The 18424-nt window shown below is 32.6% G+C and overlaps 1 protein-coding gene across 2 annotated transcripts in view; it reads left to right on the top strand.

The window, feature by feature from the left end:
- Nucleotides 1–18424, top strand: part of FipoQ (F-box/LRR-repeat protein FipoQ) — a 134327-nt gene that overhangs the window by 85553 nt on the left and 30350 nt on the right. For both annotated transcript variants that reach the window (XM_035354826.2, XM_035354825.2), the window contains exon 5: nucleotides 8843–9009. In XM_035354826.2, coding sequence (XP_035210717.1) covers nucleotides 8843–9009 — 167 coding nt within the window. The remainder of the gene's footprint in view (nucleotides 1–8842; nucleotides 9010–18424) is intronic.

Raw genomic sequence — 18424 nt, 5'->3', positions numbered from 1 at the left:
TATTATTTTAGAGTTTTCCAGTTTCAGTTCCTTTCTTGGATATTTTATATCCTAAGCGATGAACTCTGGAGATGCGAACTTGGCGGCACTTACTTTTAGTGCAGCTCCCCTTAGAAGCGAGAAGACTTCATGTAAGTTTTTATATGTTCATCGATTGTTTCATTAGTAACTCATCTATCATCTAAGTAGATGAGCGCATTCTTTCCACTGTCTGATCTCAAAATTACATCTAATGCGCTTTGGAAAGTGGTGGGTGCTTCGCATAAGCCAGAAGGCATTCTCAAAAAGGCGTAAACTCCGGACTTAGTAATAAACACGGGTGTTCTGGACGTCTTCAGGCTTCACGCCAATTTAGAAATAACCACATGTTAGATCCAACATTGTAATGAATCGAGTTAGTTAATTTTCCGAATAATCTCTTCAGTTATGGAGAGGGGATAACAGAATACTTAATTATACTGTTATGTTTTAGAAAGTCAACGACGAAATGCTTTATTTCGTAATCGATAGGTGGGAGATTATTTTTCTTCTTACGCAGCATCACTGGGCTAGCGTAAGGACTGCTTATGAAGGTTGTTATTTTGTTCTTCAACATTTCTTGGATATGCTTCTCGATTATTTTCTTCTTTATTTTACCGTAACGATAAGGTTTTACTTCACTGGAGCCGAGGTACCCGTATATATACTCGGGTTTAAGATATGTTTTTATGTAGCCTGAACAGTCAACAAACAAATTTTGAAAACTGACTGTTCTTGCAATTTTTCTTTTTCGTCCGCCCTCAAGTGATTCAGTTCACCGCCAGTGGCTGCCTTAGTCTCTCCTCCAGCTTATTCATCTCTAGCTGTAAAACAGAGTTTTGAAAGTTTAATTGGTATGATGGTTGATGAAAAATTCTGTTTACTAGAAAGTTCTTTCGAAAAGTCAGTATTACGAAAAGAGCTGTATGAGCTTCTTGGATTCCACAACCCAGCGTGCTATCGGAAAACTTGGGATGGAACTTATGCATATAGCCCTCAATTTTGCTTTGCCTTAACCGAATATTCCTGACCTCTAACCAAAAGCATCCATTAAAATGAATCTGGAAGTGAAAATATTCTAGATTCGCAAGAGTGTAAAAGTTCGATACTACAGTCCTTTAAAGTAAGATTTTGATTTTATCTTTTTAGCTCCCTGTAAACTTGCGAGGATTTATTTATTTATTTTTGCTAATAATTAATTTTTAGTTAAAGCAACTTCCTGTCTCTCTCTTTTTTACCCACGTTTTCCTGCCAGAATGTAAATTAGATCGAGACGCGTATTTCGAGAGGTCCAGGTTTGAGTTCCGGGGAGGACTTGCTCGTTTTTTGTGTCTCCGACGTTAATATAACCTAATGTCTCTACAGTGGCTTCCAAACTAAAAGGGTGGTGGGCAATAATTCGTAATCACGAGAATATCGTGATTGGTCCTCTAATCCCCATTCGCCCTTTAAACGGGGGAGTATATAATGTATTTTCACCCACCTTCCAGCATGCCTTCAGGGTGTAACGGTAGCACACTCGGCACGTATTCGAGAGGTTCAGGTTCGAGTCCCGGCGAGGGCATTGCGCATTTTTCACGTCTACTGCTTCAAAATAATCTAATGACTCTACAAACTAATCTCTTCATATGTATCCTGAATAAACTATGTGATACATAAAAAGCTAAGTTTGGAGTTTAACAGTGCCATGCCTTTTTTTAAAAACTACGATGTACGGTGTTCATAAGAAACTTTGAACTTCCCTTTTGTTTCGAGATGAAAGACATCAAATTGTACACGGTAGCTTCTTTCTTAGCAAAATGAGCACGTCCGATCGAATAAAAGCATAAGTTCCTCTAGAGCAAAATAATGAAAATTATCCAGAATGATTTTTAAACGAAGCGAAATCTAAAAAAAAAAACCATCAATTATGAAGTTATACATTGTACATCTAGTTGCAATGAATATCCCGGGTTTAAAGACTGGAGTGCTTCACGGATCCAAGTTCTCGAGTTTTGGGTCTTTTTGACAGAAACCTTGTGGTTCGAATTGTACCTCGCCTTTTTTTTATAATGGAATCAGAATGCCAAGGTTTGAGATGCGGCTGAATGTCAGATTTACATTGCCGCGTCACTGGCGAGTATGATATTATGCTGTCCAATTGCGAGGATGTCCAATTGATATTATGCTTTTGACTATTTAGTTGCGCGTCATGATGAGCTCAGGAGCCTGGCTGAGGTCGAGTTAAGGCCTCAGGAGCCAGCTGAGGTTTTTCGGACACGTTAGCTACTTCCAGAAAAGTTTTGTTTGTATATAACAATGATATAATTTGACCTTAACTACATAACGTGACATTCTGCATTCCTCATAAGGTAACGCCCCGTATTTGTTACAACTAAATGTACTAGGATGTCTGTAACATACCGTATTATTCAAAGGAGAAAGTGATTGTAAAATTCTTGCATTGTGCTGGAGCATATCTGGCAGAGGGGATCTCGTATGCTAACCCTGCATATTTTCTCACTGAGTTTTAACAGTGTGGAGAGGATAAATGAATTCATTCCCCACAAGAACGCCTAGGGTAAAGAACGTTTTATGACTATCGTGGACTGAGATCTTGTTGCGTGTTGCCATATTAGCAGTACATTGCTAATATATCGACACAAATATCACCAGCAGGCATATGATTTATACGTATATTAACAATAAAGCTATACTGTTAATAGAGAGGAATTATATTGAAAATGTGCATATATGCTCTCATATTGGGAAGTAAAAAGAAGAACGATTCGATACGCGAGGCTTCCATAACCGAGACGTAAGATTCAACACTTAAAATCTGATAAATACTCTAGTTCTAACCATGGAATTTTGAGAATCACGTTACGTCGATTCCCCTCTCTTCTACTCATAAAGCTTAATTTATTTGAAGACGTCATTCTTTTATCTTGAATTTTTTTTATTGTTCAATTAATTAGGTAATGCACTGACTTTTCTTTATACTATAGTTTTCATATGCAGATATTCAGATAATTCTGCTTTTATTTAGGCTATAAATGTAAAGAACAAACACTGAAGTATAGATTCTTTTTTCCCAAAATTGAATCTAGGATATAAGTAAGAATTTTCAGGACAGTCGATTAATTGTTGAACCGTTCCATGTCATGTTGGTCAATAAATTAAATGAAACGGACTAGAACTGCTCATCAATTTCAGTTTTTTTGTACATTTTATTCATTCTTTTCACTATTAAACACTGAAATTCAGATAGCCAAAAAAAATGGATGCCCTGGAGTTAAAAATAACTCAGTAGAAATTTACTTCTAATGCAAGAAATTGCATATTTTAATAAATGAGTGTTATAAATGATGTTAGACTTATTTACGGTGATTTTTAGTCATTATTAGCAGCCATATCAGTCAATTTCAGTATTATCTTAACTATCAAAAAATTTAAGAACACGAAAGAAAAATAGAATCCGTCAGAACTTAAAAGGAGAGAGGGGAAAATTTTAGCATGCAGTAATCTCTTATACAAATTGCACATTTAAAGATTTTTGCTTTGAAGTTTCCGATATAAAAATACACTTTTAAGTTGTGGGTTGAGGTTGCATGTTTGCATTAAATGCATGTTTTAAGATTATAAATGTGTATTATATGAAGGATTCGTAATTACATTTTAGAAAGTTTGGAGTAATTCATATTTTTGATTGCAGTATGAAATCAGAAATAGGGAAATCATGGAACATTATTTAAGTAATTTCTTTTTGTATGTTCGCCTATTCTGTTACCTGACTGTTAGTCAATAACCAAGCACAAAATACAATTCATGTATATAATCTCCGCCTATCTAAAACTTCTTCCCTCAGCTCTCTATTATACACATTTCCTCTTAATTATGTATTTTTTATGATATATTTTTTCTATGTATATTTGTTGCCAAAACAAAGCCCTATGATAAAAGCCTCTTGTGGTTAATAAATAGCACATCTAGCCAATACTGAAATATTTGTAGTTTAAATTCCGCATAAATTGAGTTTTTTACGTGTCCGGCTCCAAAAAAATATAATCCTCTACAAACAAGGATTCCCTAATTCATCCTTTCCTCTTTCATCCTGTGGTCAAAATCGTGACGATTTATCCGCTGCTATCCCCCATCCCCTTTATTAGTAGCCCTTAATGAGAGAATCTTTTCCGATTCATCCACTGCTAGTTCTCATCCATAACTCTCAATTGGCTAAAAGTTGAATTTTCCCCCATTCATCCCGATTAGAGCGATGCACAAGCTTGGAATGATATTCTGTTTTCAGTCTCATGAGATTATTCTAAATTTGCTTTTTGGTAATTTCATGCATGTCTGTTTAAAACGTAATCATAAATTTAAATGTGTAACGTAAATGTGATCATAAATTTAGCCAAACCTGAATTAATTTAAACCCATCGTTGTCATTCAGAGCTAATTTCGAGGGTATATTATAAACATTATACAAAAGTTAAATAAAAATAACGCTAAAGACTGGATTTCTTTAAAAGCTTACTTTACTGACAAACTCTGAAGATGAGGTAGCACAAGGAAGAAAAAAGTAATAATAAATTCCATGCACAGCTAAGATGGAGACAAAGAAATACATTAAAAATCTTGCAAAAAAAAGGGTCTTCTAGACTCGTCATATTTGTAACGATATCTTACCACCAGTACGAAATTTGGGATTATATTTTATTCCAGAAATACGTAAACTTGAGTTTTGAATTGCATTCAGAGGATAACTCTGAAACTCAATACAGTAAAAAACCTTAAAAATCTATCATGTGCATTTTAATTATGTAAAGCAATTTTATTCATGGCAAAATATGGTGATAAATGTGTACGATGCTATCACTGTTTTAAAAAACCGCAAATGAAAATTGCACAAATAATAAAAATAACTTCTAACAAAATTTTATAATAACATTAATATATTTTTATAAATATAATGTAGTAAAATTTAGAGTTCATATTTTGAACGCATTTAATATTATTTAAATTCATCGTTTATAAATAGTGTTGTTATAAATAATAATAATAAATTACTAAAGCTTTAAATTTTTTAATAATTTGTTATGCAGCTGTTATACATCAGTTATATGCAATGAAAATAGGAAGAAAAGAATTAAATATATATAAAAGCTGAGTAAAGAAAATTTTCAGTTATATTGCTCTAAAATCTCTCTTAGAATAAACAGCCATTTTTTATCCACATTAGATTAATTCCATTTACATATTACAAAATAATTATAGGAGAATTCTTTAGTGATTACTTAAGGCAATACTTCTGAAAAACTTATATTTCTAAAAATTTAAAACCTCGGTACTGAAATGCAGAACTCCAAAATCCTAGAGTCGTGGATAGTCATGTCTGAAGGGGACTCACTGCATTTTTAATAAAATACGTACGTTAGCCTCAATTGTATATTTATTAAATTTCTAATTATTTTTTCAGAACAGTGAAATAGTAATTATATTGCAATTAGGATTCAAGACTCTACCTACGCCACTGGTTACTACAGTTTTGAGGTAATCGAAGTATGTGAAAGATCGCATCTCTTCTGACTTGTTACTAAAATATTAACATGTTCACAGCACGTATGTAGTAAAAGCTTTAAACAGAAATTCAGAAATCAGATTCTGTCCTTAAGTTTTCTTTTCTGTTCAGTTGTTTTTACCTTGCCAATATTAATTTCCAACATACTATTACTATAAATGATAGAATTATATTCTTTGGCAGAGGATATAATTTCTAGCCAATTCAGTATTCTCACCATAGATTGGCCACAGATATAGAATTTAGAAATCTTTCTCACAGATTTAGTAACGTGTTGTGTATCTACGAGCAGATGTTTTTGTATGTAGAACACTTTTGCAATATATCAACTGGATTATGGACGAGAAAAATTTATATTTCGTTAGCTGTGTGACATATAAGTATATTTATCTACTGTGAATTTTTGGTTCACGGATTTCTTCTCTAACTAGTGCTTTTATTGTTTGTAGACTGCGCTCGTGTTACCAGTCAAAACGTAAAAAGAATATATAAAACGGACTTTTTTCTTGAAGAAGAAGTAAGCATAACGACAGGAAAGAAAATTCAGGAAATGTTCAAAATAAACGTAAAATGACTGTATGATTGTAAATAAATAATGCAGTGAAACGAGAAATCAATCGAACAAAACTTCGGAAGTATCGGATGTAGCAAAAGGTATTCAAGCTTAGTACAAAAGGTACCTTGTAAATATAATACGAGTTTTGGGAGAAAACATTCAAAAGAGATGAATGAGAAGAAACAAATTCAGATTGTAGAGGCATCAGTTTTTTTTTTTTTTTTTTTTTTTTTTTTTTAAAGCAGGAGACGTGAAAATATTCAGTGCCCTCGAGCCCTGAACCTCTAGAATACGCATCGAGTATGCTTCCAATTTTACCACGAAGGCATGCGGAAAGGAGAGAGGAAATACCTTATAAGATTTTATCGTATAAAATAAACACTTTCGTATTCTCTCCGATAAATGTAGTTGCCCCATTATCCTACCACTTCGAATGATATTTAACGAAAACATAACCTTGCTCCAATGCTGTAAAGTTGCTTAACTACGTTATCAAGTTGTAGAGTCACTAGGATATTTTGATGCTGGAGACGTGAAAAATGAGCAATGCCCTCGCCAGGACGCGAACCTGGACCCCTTTGAATACGCGCCGGGTGTCCTTTACACCACGAATCATGCAGAAAGGAGGGAGAAAATTCCTTATATACTCATCCTTTTAAAGGGCAACTGGGGATTAGGGGACCCAATCGCCAAATCCTTGTAGTGAAGAATCATCATCCACCTTTTTTATTTCGGGTGCCACTGTACAGTCATTAAGATTTTCCAATGTCAGGAAACTAAAGAAATGAGCAACGCCCTCAACGGGACTCAAACCCGGACCTCTCGAATACGCGCCGAGTGTGCTACCGTCACACTGCGAAGGCATGCAGAAAAGAGAGAAAAAATACCTTATAAAGCGTTCGGTGTACAGCCCACAACGGAAAAAAAAGGTTATTTGGGGGCGTTAGAGGTCGCAATGCCACACCGCCGTCAGCCAAATTCTGTACGAAACCTGTTGTAGTATAGATGGAGTCTGCTGCAACAGAATCAGCACTCGGTGTTTTGGAAATTGCAAGAAGTCTGCCGAGTTCATCAGCATTGTGGATTTTGCATGGGACGTTGCAACTGTATCACTATAAGCTGTAATCGCTGCATCAGCTGCAATCAAACGATATCAATAAGGCGGGAAACCGTTTACAAAGTCACATGGCCGTTTACAAAGTGGTTGATGAATTACAGTGGATTCTGAACTTCCTTTGCACAAATGAAGCGCATTTTCCATTGCACGGAAATGTCAGTTCCATAATTATTGAATGTACGAAGAATAATCTTCGCGTCTACTCAGAGGAGCCATTATACTCGTAGCAATTCGCTTCTTCTTATGTCAGCTTGTTCAATTTTACAAAATTTTAAATAATATTAGTAACTCTGAGTGATCCTGTACGTCTCTCTTTCAACTAAAAAAAGTCTATGCAGCTTCGACTCTTGCACTTTTAACTAATGTTAAGTCAGGATGTTAAAATCATTTTTTACTCCATGTTCGAAATTATTTATTTAACTATCTTCAAAATTACTTTTTTCTGCTATGTCATTTACTGAATTGTTCAATTTAGCTCTTAAAAGAATGTTTTTATTTACAAAATAAAGTTGTTTTGAAGGAAATTTTATATTTCAGCACATCCTAAGAAGATAATTTTATATTTATAAGTATGTAAATTTTAGAAAAATAAAAATATCGCATTTCTGTTTTCGTCTGAGTTTCCACTGAGTTTTAAGTCTGCGTGGTTTTCCGACCACTTTCACCTAACACTGTTTTCTGCTCGATATTTTCAGCGAACACCATCTACTCCGCCCTTGGGGAAGGAGATTAAGGATTACAATAAGCAAAAGGTAGATAAGTTGTTTTTAAAGCTTACTGAATTTTAACAATTTAAAAGAATACGAGCTAACCTTAAATAAATGAGCAATATTTGATGAAGGAATCATGCTGAAATTTATTTAAACTTCTTTAAAGTATTGATTTAGAATTCAAACAACAAAAATCCGCGTTATATTTGCAAATTTTCACAGGACTAGTTCCTCAGCTGCCAAAGCGCAAATGAATTCTATCTTATCTCGTTCATTTGCGCGTTGGCAGCTGAGGATGCTGGTTCGGTAAAACCATCAAAACTAGTCCTGTGAAAATTTCCAAATATAACGCGAATTTTTGTTGCTTGAATTCTAAATTAATATTTGTTCGGCGTTATTTTATCTTAATCTTTCTTTAAAGTATTTAGTTTAAAACAAAAATAGTTCTTACATAAAAGTTCATTGATGAGCTGTTGTGGAGTCCTTCTCTATTAACTTTTGTATTACTTTATTTAAGGAAAAAACTATAAAATTTTGCTAACTTGTTGTTTTACAAATAGGGTTTATGAGAAAGCTCCAGCTCTCTTACTTACATAAAATAAATTTCTCACCTTTTACTTCCCTCCAGGAAGCTTCCAGCTGCTATTTCTCTTACTTTTCTTAAAATAAATTTTCTGTTCCTACAGGAGATGACGCATGAACATTTTATACGCCAAACGTCAACTGTTTGTCCAACTGAGAAAAAAATAAAGTAAAAGTTTAATTTAGTTCAATCATCAATAAAGATATTTGTTTTGTGCAAATTACATTAACATGTTTTTACGTAGTAATATCTGGCACAGCATATGCCGTTATAAAGACTTTATTCGTTCTCTTTCTAGCTCTCAAAAGTGAACACGTCATGGCAGCTGAATGGGATAAAACTGTTCTCCAGGAGCTTGATATAACTGCTACAGAATTATCAACAGAATGCTTGATAGATCTATTAACTAGAATTCCTGGTTTGCGATATCTTTCAGCGGGGCAACAGGATGGCTTTACGGATCAAGTATGTTACTTTTTGACATTTTTATAAATCTCTAGAGATGAAATCAAAATTTATTTAAACTGTAGATACATTTACGAAGAGCTTGATAGCTTTTTAATGTAATAAATATTTGCTATTCAGAAAATATTAATAATTACCCACAGAAAAGCGTTATTTTTTAGATCTTTAATGTTCTTTACAATTATGTTCCAAAATTTTACTTATGCAATGAAAATTTTAAAAACCTTTAAAAGTAATTACAATACATCAAGATCAATTTATGTAACTTTCATGGTCAAGTGGAAATAATTATCTGTAACTAATTAACGGTCCTGGTATCTCGACTGGTTAAGCCACCTGGCTCGTGGAAAGACGATGCTGAATTTAAATTCCCAGCAGGGTCTAGGTCTTTCTGATCATCTATGAATGACAATAACTATCATTGAAAACAAATGCGAAACTTTGTACATCTTTTTTCTATTTTGGGCTTACGACACATAACGGCTCCCATTAATGATCTCGAATTTATCAAGATAACTATTTCAAAATAACTATTTCAAAATGAAATGGTTCTTTGTAAATTAGTAAATATATTTTTTGAATAATTGAAACATTCAATTGAAGCTTTACCCATTAGTGAAGTATTTCTGAAGTTTTTACTCGAGCTAGATACATTATTAAAATGTATGAGAATTCGGAGAGATTTAATGCAGTTTTTACAAAAAAGATGTACAAAATATTTTCAGAAGAGCAGATTTATCCCCAAATTATACCTTCGGCTACATTTCTGTTTCAGTAAATCTCGGAAGGAAATGACGTTCGTCTCTCTTGCCGATATAAAAACAAAATCTTTACAAATTACATTAGCTAAAAACGAAATAAGCATACGAAACAAAATATTTTTTCAAGAGCTACACATTTGAATATACTAATAGTTAATATTACCAGGAAGTACGATTCAGGTTTAAAAGATCATTGGATAAAATAATTGTGTCACCAAACCCTACAAATATTTGCAGCAGGTAAGATTCGTAGGTTCGTTAAATGATTACAGAAAAGCACTCGAAATGTGTTTACCTTAGGATGCCTTCATGGGTGGATTTCTAATGAAAATTCGCTCGCATTTATGTTGCATGTAGAAAAGGCGCGAAAACCTAGCTCATGAAGCTAACCCATTCTCATTAAAGGAAACCAACAATGTGACGCCAGTGCTCAAAGTTCTTTTCTACTGGGCCGTTGATGGACCATATATTACAATGTATGTGGATGCGTAGATCAGTAGACCACTGTGCTTTAGTTATTCAATCGCAGTTATCAGCTTCCTGAATTTATTTGTATCGGGTATTCAGTAAATCAATACCTGTTTTTAGGAAGGATATATATAATATTGTAACATACGTTTAAGGATGACAGAAGTGTATTCTTCATCACATAACAGAAGTTTATTCTTCACCACTTAATGTTTTAAGTAACTGAAGACGCCTTATTTTCTCAGGAAGGAAGAGAGAGCTAAAGTCGCAGCAACGTACGTAATATGGAATCTCGGTAGTAAAGGTCAGTTATTGGTGGAGAGCTGAGAACTTTCGTGATTTGTTGCACCTTGTGATATTTCCTGTAGAATCGGGCCAAAGAAGAAGTGTACAAGACTCGTCTCACAATTCAGCATGAGCTAGGGAAGAATCCATGCTGTTTTGAATGCATTATCCTTTCATTTCTTAAAAAAAAATGTACTGTAGCACATGTACCCACACTTTTACAGAAATGTAATGATACTGCTGACATAGGGCGGATCCAGCTCTATCGTTATAACTCTTGTGGTTATAGCACTAGAGTCATTAGGTCTATAGAAGCAGGTAACACGAAAAATGTGCAATGCCCTAGTCCGGATTCGAACTCTGCACTTTCCGATTGCTAGCCGGATACGAAGGTCAGCAGTAAGTAGGGAAGAAATACTTTACATTCTCTCCTTTTTAAAGAGCAACTGGAAAGTGAGGCCTCATTCACCAAATCCTTGTAGTGACGAATTATTGCCGGCCAGATTTTAATTCGAGCGCTCCTGAATAGTTACTAGTACAATTTTATGTAACTTTTATTGGAAGCATTATCTTTCACCTTCAACTTAGAAGTAAAAACTATAAATAAATTACCATAAAACTTATAATTTGTAAGCTAGTGAAATGTTGGGCTTTCTAGTTTGCATGTCGTATTCAACTGCTCCCTGGGGAAAATATCCCAGATAAAATGCCTGAAAAATATTTCCCAGCAAAAATACTCCCGGAAATATTATTCCGGAAAATATATCCCCCAAAAAAATCCTAGTAAAAATACCCCTGGAAAATATATCTGTGGAGAAAAGTATTTCAAAAAAATATACTGCTGGATAATAATTAGAAATTATATAAATTTATATCATAAATGTTCTCGAAAATTAATAATCTTAGTAATTCATTAATGCTATTTATTTAGCTCACGTTTAAGATAATGACTTTTGCAGTTAATGAGTTCTTTTATATAAGATAATTACGTTTCAGCTCAATGAGTTCTGTTATATAAGATTTATTGAATCTGTTTCATTCCATAAGATGGGTTTGATTGATATATTCAGCTGTACAACGATATTAAAGCATGTGATTTATCGGATATAAGCTATACCCTAAACTTTGAAAATTACCCTGCATATTTTCGAAATGAATGTTACGTCGATTATTTTTTAATTACTCGTCGTACTGAAGCATACATCCATTCCAAAAATGTTTTTAAAACAGTGTGTGAATATTTGATCTATCATTTATTTTGAAAGAACTGTATCTATAATAAAATACGAAATTTAAATCAGTGAATATTTTTTTATAGATTTATGTATAGCTGACCGACATTGGACTGATGAAAAATAAGATTACATTTAACTTGAGCATTTTTATAGTAATTTAGTTTTTAAATGAAAGTTACTCATCTATTGACTTGTTAGTATGAATAGAATATTCTTATGAGATGAAACGAAATTTACTGAAACCCGCGGTCTCTCTAAAACGACCACCATAGTTCTAGTTGCTTTTTGTTTTTCTATGCAAAATTCTATGTGAAAATAGTTGTCATAGATAAGTGTTGCTCAATATAAGTGTTTGCTTACGTTCTCAGAAATACTACTCATTTTCAGAGGAGGTATCTTAAAGAAATAGTCACCACTACAACGTTCACTGTACTCTATTGTTATACAGAGATAATAAGTAACTAACAAAGGTTATTTATTAGCATATTTTAAAAATATAACCGTACTTAAATACGGTATTTTAGGTAAGAAAGAACATTATTGTACATTTTGTAATAAATAATGTACAGCGGATCCTGTTTAAGACCACACTCTACTGCTCAAATGATTTTGGTCTTCTGTTGCGATTGTAGTCATACTATGGTAATATTTAATACCGATGCCTACCTTGTACTCTTAGTAATACTAATCTCTTTTCGGAGGTGGTCCTCTTTGGGAGATGGTCGTCAAGGTAGGGTTCGCTGTATTTAATAATCATGACATTCCATTTTATACGGCATGAAAGTATAAATAACTGAGCTAAATTTTTCGATTTTTTTCTCCCTGAAATATTTTTTCCGGCATTCATTCTATTAACACTCATATAATTTATAGAATTTGCATTTAAAGCACTAAGCTTTGATTTTTGTAGGATAACTTGTTTTTTTCAGGCTTCTAATGGAATAACTAGAATATTTTGTAATAACCATTTCTTTGATTCTTAGATTAATTAATAGCTCGTTTATATTTTAAGTATTTTTCATCATTCAATTAAATTATTTTTAAAACTATGTTTCAATTAATTTTATAAATATAGTTTTTTAATTATCAGCATCTTTAAATTTTCAAGTTTGAAGTAACGTTAAAATAGTTTTCCGCACCAGTTAGACCAACCGCATCTGTCTTTGCAAGAGCAATTTGGCATTTTTATTGAACTGGCAGATGAACAGGAAAGGTCTAACACTGAACTCTCATATTTTAGCAAAGAAGAATGCATGAATCTTCTCATCTAAAAATACGTAATGGTAAAAACATTAGCTTCTAATATTCCACAGATAACGTTTTTTAAATATCTATAAGGTACTAATTCAGAAATCAAACAACAAAAATCAGCGTTATATTTACAAAATTTTCACAGGACTGGTTTCGATGGTTTTACTGAACCAACAGCCTCAGCTGCAAAACCGCAAATGAACAAGATAGGAAATAATGATTAGATAAGATAAGAAAGCCTGGACAAGAATAAGCAAGTGGCGCCATCTATTGGTGAAACCAGAACTAAAACATAATTTCTTTAAAGGCCGAAGGCAAATTCGGATTGGAATTAGGATCGTTAACTAGAACAGAAAGATTTTTATGAATGTGAAATGCCTCTAGAAAATCCAGTTCTCCAATGGAAGATGTTTTTTGAATAATGGAAGTTTTTTTTTTTTTTTTTTTTTTTTTTTTTTCCTTTTAGTGTGTTGAGATGAGAATTTTTTAACTGCTTGATTAATAATTTGGGTGAAAATCCCCTGTCAATAGCTATTGCTTTTAAATAATTTAGTTCTTCATCAAGGGCTAGTTTGGAGGAGCAAACTTGAAGAGCACGGAAAACATAGGAATAAAAGTTAAATAAAGTTAGCTTCATTTTATTCCTATGTTTTCCGTGCTCTTCAAGTTTGCTCCTCCAAACTATCCCTTGATGAAGAACTAAATTATTTAAAAGCAATAGCTATTGACTGGGGCTTTTCACCCAACATTATTAATCAAGCAGTTAAAAAATTCTCATCTCCACACACTAAAAGGCACACTCTTGTTTTAGGAGATTATAAAAATTCTGTTGTCATTTCCCTTCTTTCCATCAATTAGCTATAAAGTTGCACATATTTTGCAGAAATTTAACTTTCGGGTTGTTTATTATCCCATCAATAAAATTCCGAGTTCCATACTCAAGGACCCCATTCCGGATATGAATTCCTGGGGTATTTATAGGATTCCTTGCCAGTGTGGTTTAATTTACATTGGCCAAACTAAGAGAGCCTTAAAATTTCGCGTCAAGGAACATGAGGCATATGTTAGAAAAAAGGAAACACAGAAGTCTTCTGTTGCTCAACATTGTTGGTCCGAAAATCACACTTTCAATTTTTCTGCTGCCAAAATTATTCAAAAAACATCTTCCATTGGAGAACTGGATTTTCTAGAGGCATTTCACATTCATAAAAATCTTTCTGTTCTAGTTAAAGATCCTAATTCCAATCCAAATTTGCCTTCGGCCTTTAAAGAAATTATGTTTTAGTTCTGGTTTCACCAATAGATGGCGCCATTTGCTTATTCTTGTCCAGGCTTTCTTATCTTATTTAACCCATTAACGGTTTCACCCGGATTTTCTCGTTCTTTTATGCAGGTCTCTTAACGGTTCGTTACGGATTATTGTTAGTTTAAATGTACCCTCGAAAACGGACAGTCCCGTGTTTTTGTATTATCGAAAAAACACGCCAAAAAGGACTAGCCCGTATTTTTGTATGTCTTCCAACCCCCAATGCCTAAGGGGACAAGGGTCCATGCAATCCTGACGACAATGGGTAATGGCTGTCATTAGCGTGGGGAGAAATCTTCTTGATGTTTTGGGATAAAGGCCTTACACTGACTCTAAAGAAACAAATTTATTACCAGTTACAAAGTGGACGCATATATAAAGGGATTTAAGAATTTCCGTTTTAGAGCAGTTATTGAATAAAAAATAGAATTTTTTACAAAATGAACGTTTACCTATAAGAGCATTAATGAATTAAAACGAGAAAAATAAAAGTAATAAATGCAAACATAAAAATCTGAGAATGCAAATCTTTCAGATTTTACATTACGCCCAAAGGGCGTTTTTTAACGGTTTGTGGGTTACCTTTATTTTTAAATATCATGTTCTTCGCACTTAGACCATAAAACTTCAGTTAAACAGCAATACCGCAAAATAAATTTTAAATGAGCATATCTTTAGAATTTCCGATACACAGTCTCGCCCGTTGAAGATAATTTTTTATATTATTATTTTCATACAGTGTTGCTTTTGCTCGCTTTAAAATCGTTGAGTTTCTTAACAAAAAATTCATTGAAGTTTTACGAAATAGGAAACATATAATAAAACAAATTCCAAATCTCGGCTTCGAGATGCCCATATTCGGGTGGAAATGTGCGTTATTCAAAATTGGATGGGTCTAGGTACCGTTGTTTTATCATAATGCGAGAAACATACATATATTTATGCAGATTATTCATTATTTAATTTCAAGGCACATAGCCTCGAGTGCTTTGCCGTAATCTAATAAACCAAAACCATTATTTAATTTCTTTAAATATAATACAGGGCTGTAATATGTGGTAGCAACAGTTTGAAAAGTGAACTGACATAGGTCTCAACGGAAAATGAAAAAATGAATAATAGACCTTTTCGGCTAACGCCCTTTTTTTTAAAAATAATGTATCGTGTAATTTAATGGGAATACGAGATTAAGGAGGTCTTGCAAATTCTAGTTGGAAGGACTTCCATTTATAACAAGATAGTGAGAATGGCGTAATTCCTTATTATTTGTTTTCATTTAGAGGGCGAGAGAGAAGAAGCACGAGGCACTGTCGGAATAATTCATGTGTTAACGAATTATCGTCTGACATGTTTTCGTTGGGGTGCCATTGAAGAGACATAGCGTTTTTACGAGGGGAAAAAAAAAAAAAAAAAACACGAAAAATCCGTTATCCTATCAGCGGAATACGAACCACAGGCATTCCGACTGATAGTCCGATCTACTGTCACTTACACCCCGAGTTCAAATTCTAGGTGGAAGAGGCTCCATTGAACAATTTCCAGCTCAAAGAAGAATGAGATAATTTCTCATAATCAATACGGATATATAACTGATGATTCTAAAATTTTATTATCATTAAGACTGGAAAAAATACACGATTTAATTCATTTTCATACATTTTAAAAGAAGTTAAATTTTTCAGAGAGTTACTATGAAATATTTATTAGAATGTCAAATTTAAGCATTTCAATTATTTATATAATAAAGGATAAATTTTATATTTATATAATAAAGAAAAATCGTTGATAATATCACTCTGATTTTAGTATAAAATAGGTAAACATTTTATAGATATTTTAAGAAATAAATAAGTGAAAGCTGGAGGAAGAAAAACTATTTCAAGTTATATGTTTATCTTAAAAGTAACGAGAGAAAAACAATGTTAAAAGAAAAGGCATGCATATCGAAATTGTTCCCTGTACTGCTGACAAATTGTTATATGGCATGCATACTATAATGTTCATGAATAATTTATTGCTACTAGATTAATACAGGCATAGCATATTTCTAAGGACTGATTTGCTGTAATTTCCAATTTGATTTTTACATACTTTTATATTTAGGACACTAATTACGTCACACTGAAGATTACTCAATATAATAATTCCATTGCAGGTTTATAGAAAATTATAAAATTTTCAGTTTCAATAAACAAATATATAATATTTCGATGACTCAGCAGGTAACATAATTTATTATCTTTCAAGTTTTTTTCGAAGATATAGAATCAGCCGCAGACTGTACTAACTTTAACAAGCGCAGTATCTGAGTGTTCACATTGCTGTTTTAACTGCAATAAGAACAAGTACTTTATTTGAAAAGTTTACCACTGGCTATGTGGATAAAAGAGATGATCATAAGTATTTTGACCTGGTTTTGGTTTCTGGTCAATACGTTGGCTGTAGGGAAGATTTCGTGATTTTTTTCCATGTGAACTAGTTTTCTTTATAAATTCCTCTCTTTCGTTAAGTACATACAAAGTTGCTACATTAAACATTAGTAAGTGTTTGCATAGGTAAACATTTTAAAAGCGACTAGCGTAAAGAAAGATTATTTAAATTATGTTTTTAAAATGCAAATTCAGAACACTGAAAACCAAACAGTAAACATTATAAGACTAATTTAATAATCTTTGGTTTGGTTTACTTGAAAACTTTACTTAAAAAACGTTGAAATTTGCAATGCTTACAACAAACTATTATTCTGCCATATTCATCGAATGCGTTAATCAAAATCTAAAATTATTTAACGTAAAATGTAATTATCCGAAAATTATGTAAAATGAGAATTTTTTCGCACTATATCTGTAGCTTACAATGGCTAGAAAAAAAGATAGCTCTAGATAATGAGTATTTCTACAATGAAAAAACTCTATTGACTAGAAATAGTCTTTGGGGACCTTAGTATCAGTTAGCCTGCGGAGGTCAGGTTCCCTTTCAAGTCGTTTTCTTTTCCCAGGACGCAGAGGTAGAAAGGATTCTTCCCGATTGTTATTACTTTTAGCAAAGACGTTTACAGTTATCTATTCAATCCTTGCTAATCAGACGAATTTGAGAAGAAAGGGAAAGTTGTAGATAAATTTTGCTTCTTCCAGTGCCAGTTACAAATCGTACAGCTGTTCAATAACATTTGAACTATATCATTAACGTTGCATATTACTGAAATGTACTTGTTCTTTAAAGTCCTTGATCTGTTCTAAAAATAATACCGCAGAAGTTTCAGAAGTGAAGTACAATTTAAAGCTACTTAACATTTCTATGCATATAAAAAAGTAAAACTGTTTAAAATGCAAATAGTTTAACGCTTCCTGTTTTATTTGGAATAATATTTCAAAAATAAACCTCGTGTTGGTTACGACCCAAGCAATACTTAACGGGATAAAGAGCCGTACTTTGATAATGCTAGGATCATGCATTCAGTTTCGTCGCTTTAATAAAATCCATTATGATACTTATGCTGGTAATTATAAACTGCATATACGGATACAGAAGTATTATTAATACACTAATATCACAGAATATAAGCTTTTTATGCTCTGACAAGTTTTGTCAAAATACCAATTTTTAGTTCATATACAAGTCGTAAATTCCCTAGCCAGATTCCTTTTTTATATAAATAGATGCATAGAGGACAAAATGAAACGGTTAATTATATTTTTTATTCTTTTTCAAAATTTAATTCTTTTAGATATAATTTTTAAAGGTAAACGATATTCTGCTAAGTTATAATACAAAAATTATTACTAATAATAATTTATATCCTAATATTTATATCCTAATTTAATAATATTTATATCCTCATTTATATCACTCAAAACAGAATTGGAAAACTCATTCAGATCATATTTAATCAAAACATTTTACGAAGTTATGGGGAAAAAGAATTTTGGAGTTAGATTTTTAACGGTGAATTCAATCATTAAAACATTTTTACCGTGTTTCCTCATTCATAAAACATTAGCAAAATAATTTACTAAATAATTCTTAGATGTAATAGTATTCTTGTTTATCTTTTGTTATATGACTAAAAATAAATAAAAAAGCGGCTGGTATTCAATATTTATTTTTAT

This window comes from Stegodyphus dumicola, chromosome X1 (assembly GCF_044657685.1).
Source record: "Stegodyphus dumicola isolate Sdum_Otavi_A_Nest chromosome X1, ASM4465768v1".
Lineage (NCBI taxonomy): Eukaryota > Metazoa > Arthropoda > Arachnida > Araneae > Eresidae > Stegodyphus > Stegodyphus dumicola.
Note: the sequence above shows the minus strand (reverse complement) of the source record. Positions and strands in the feature narration are given on the sequence as shown.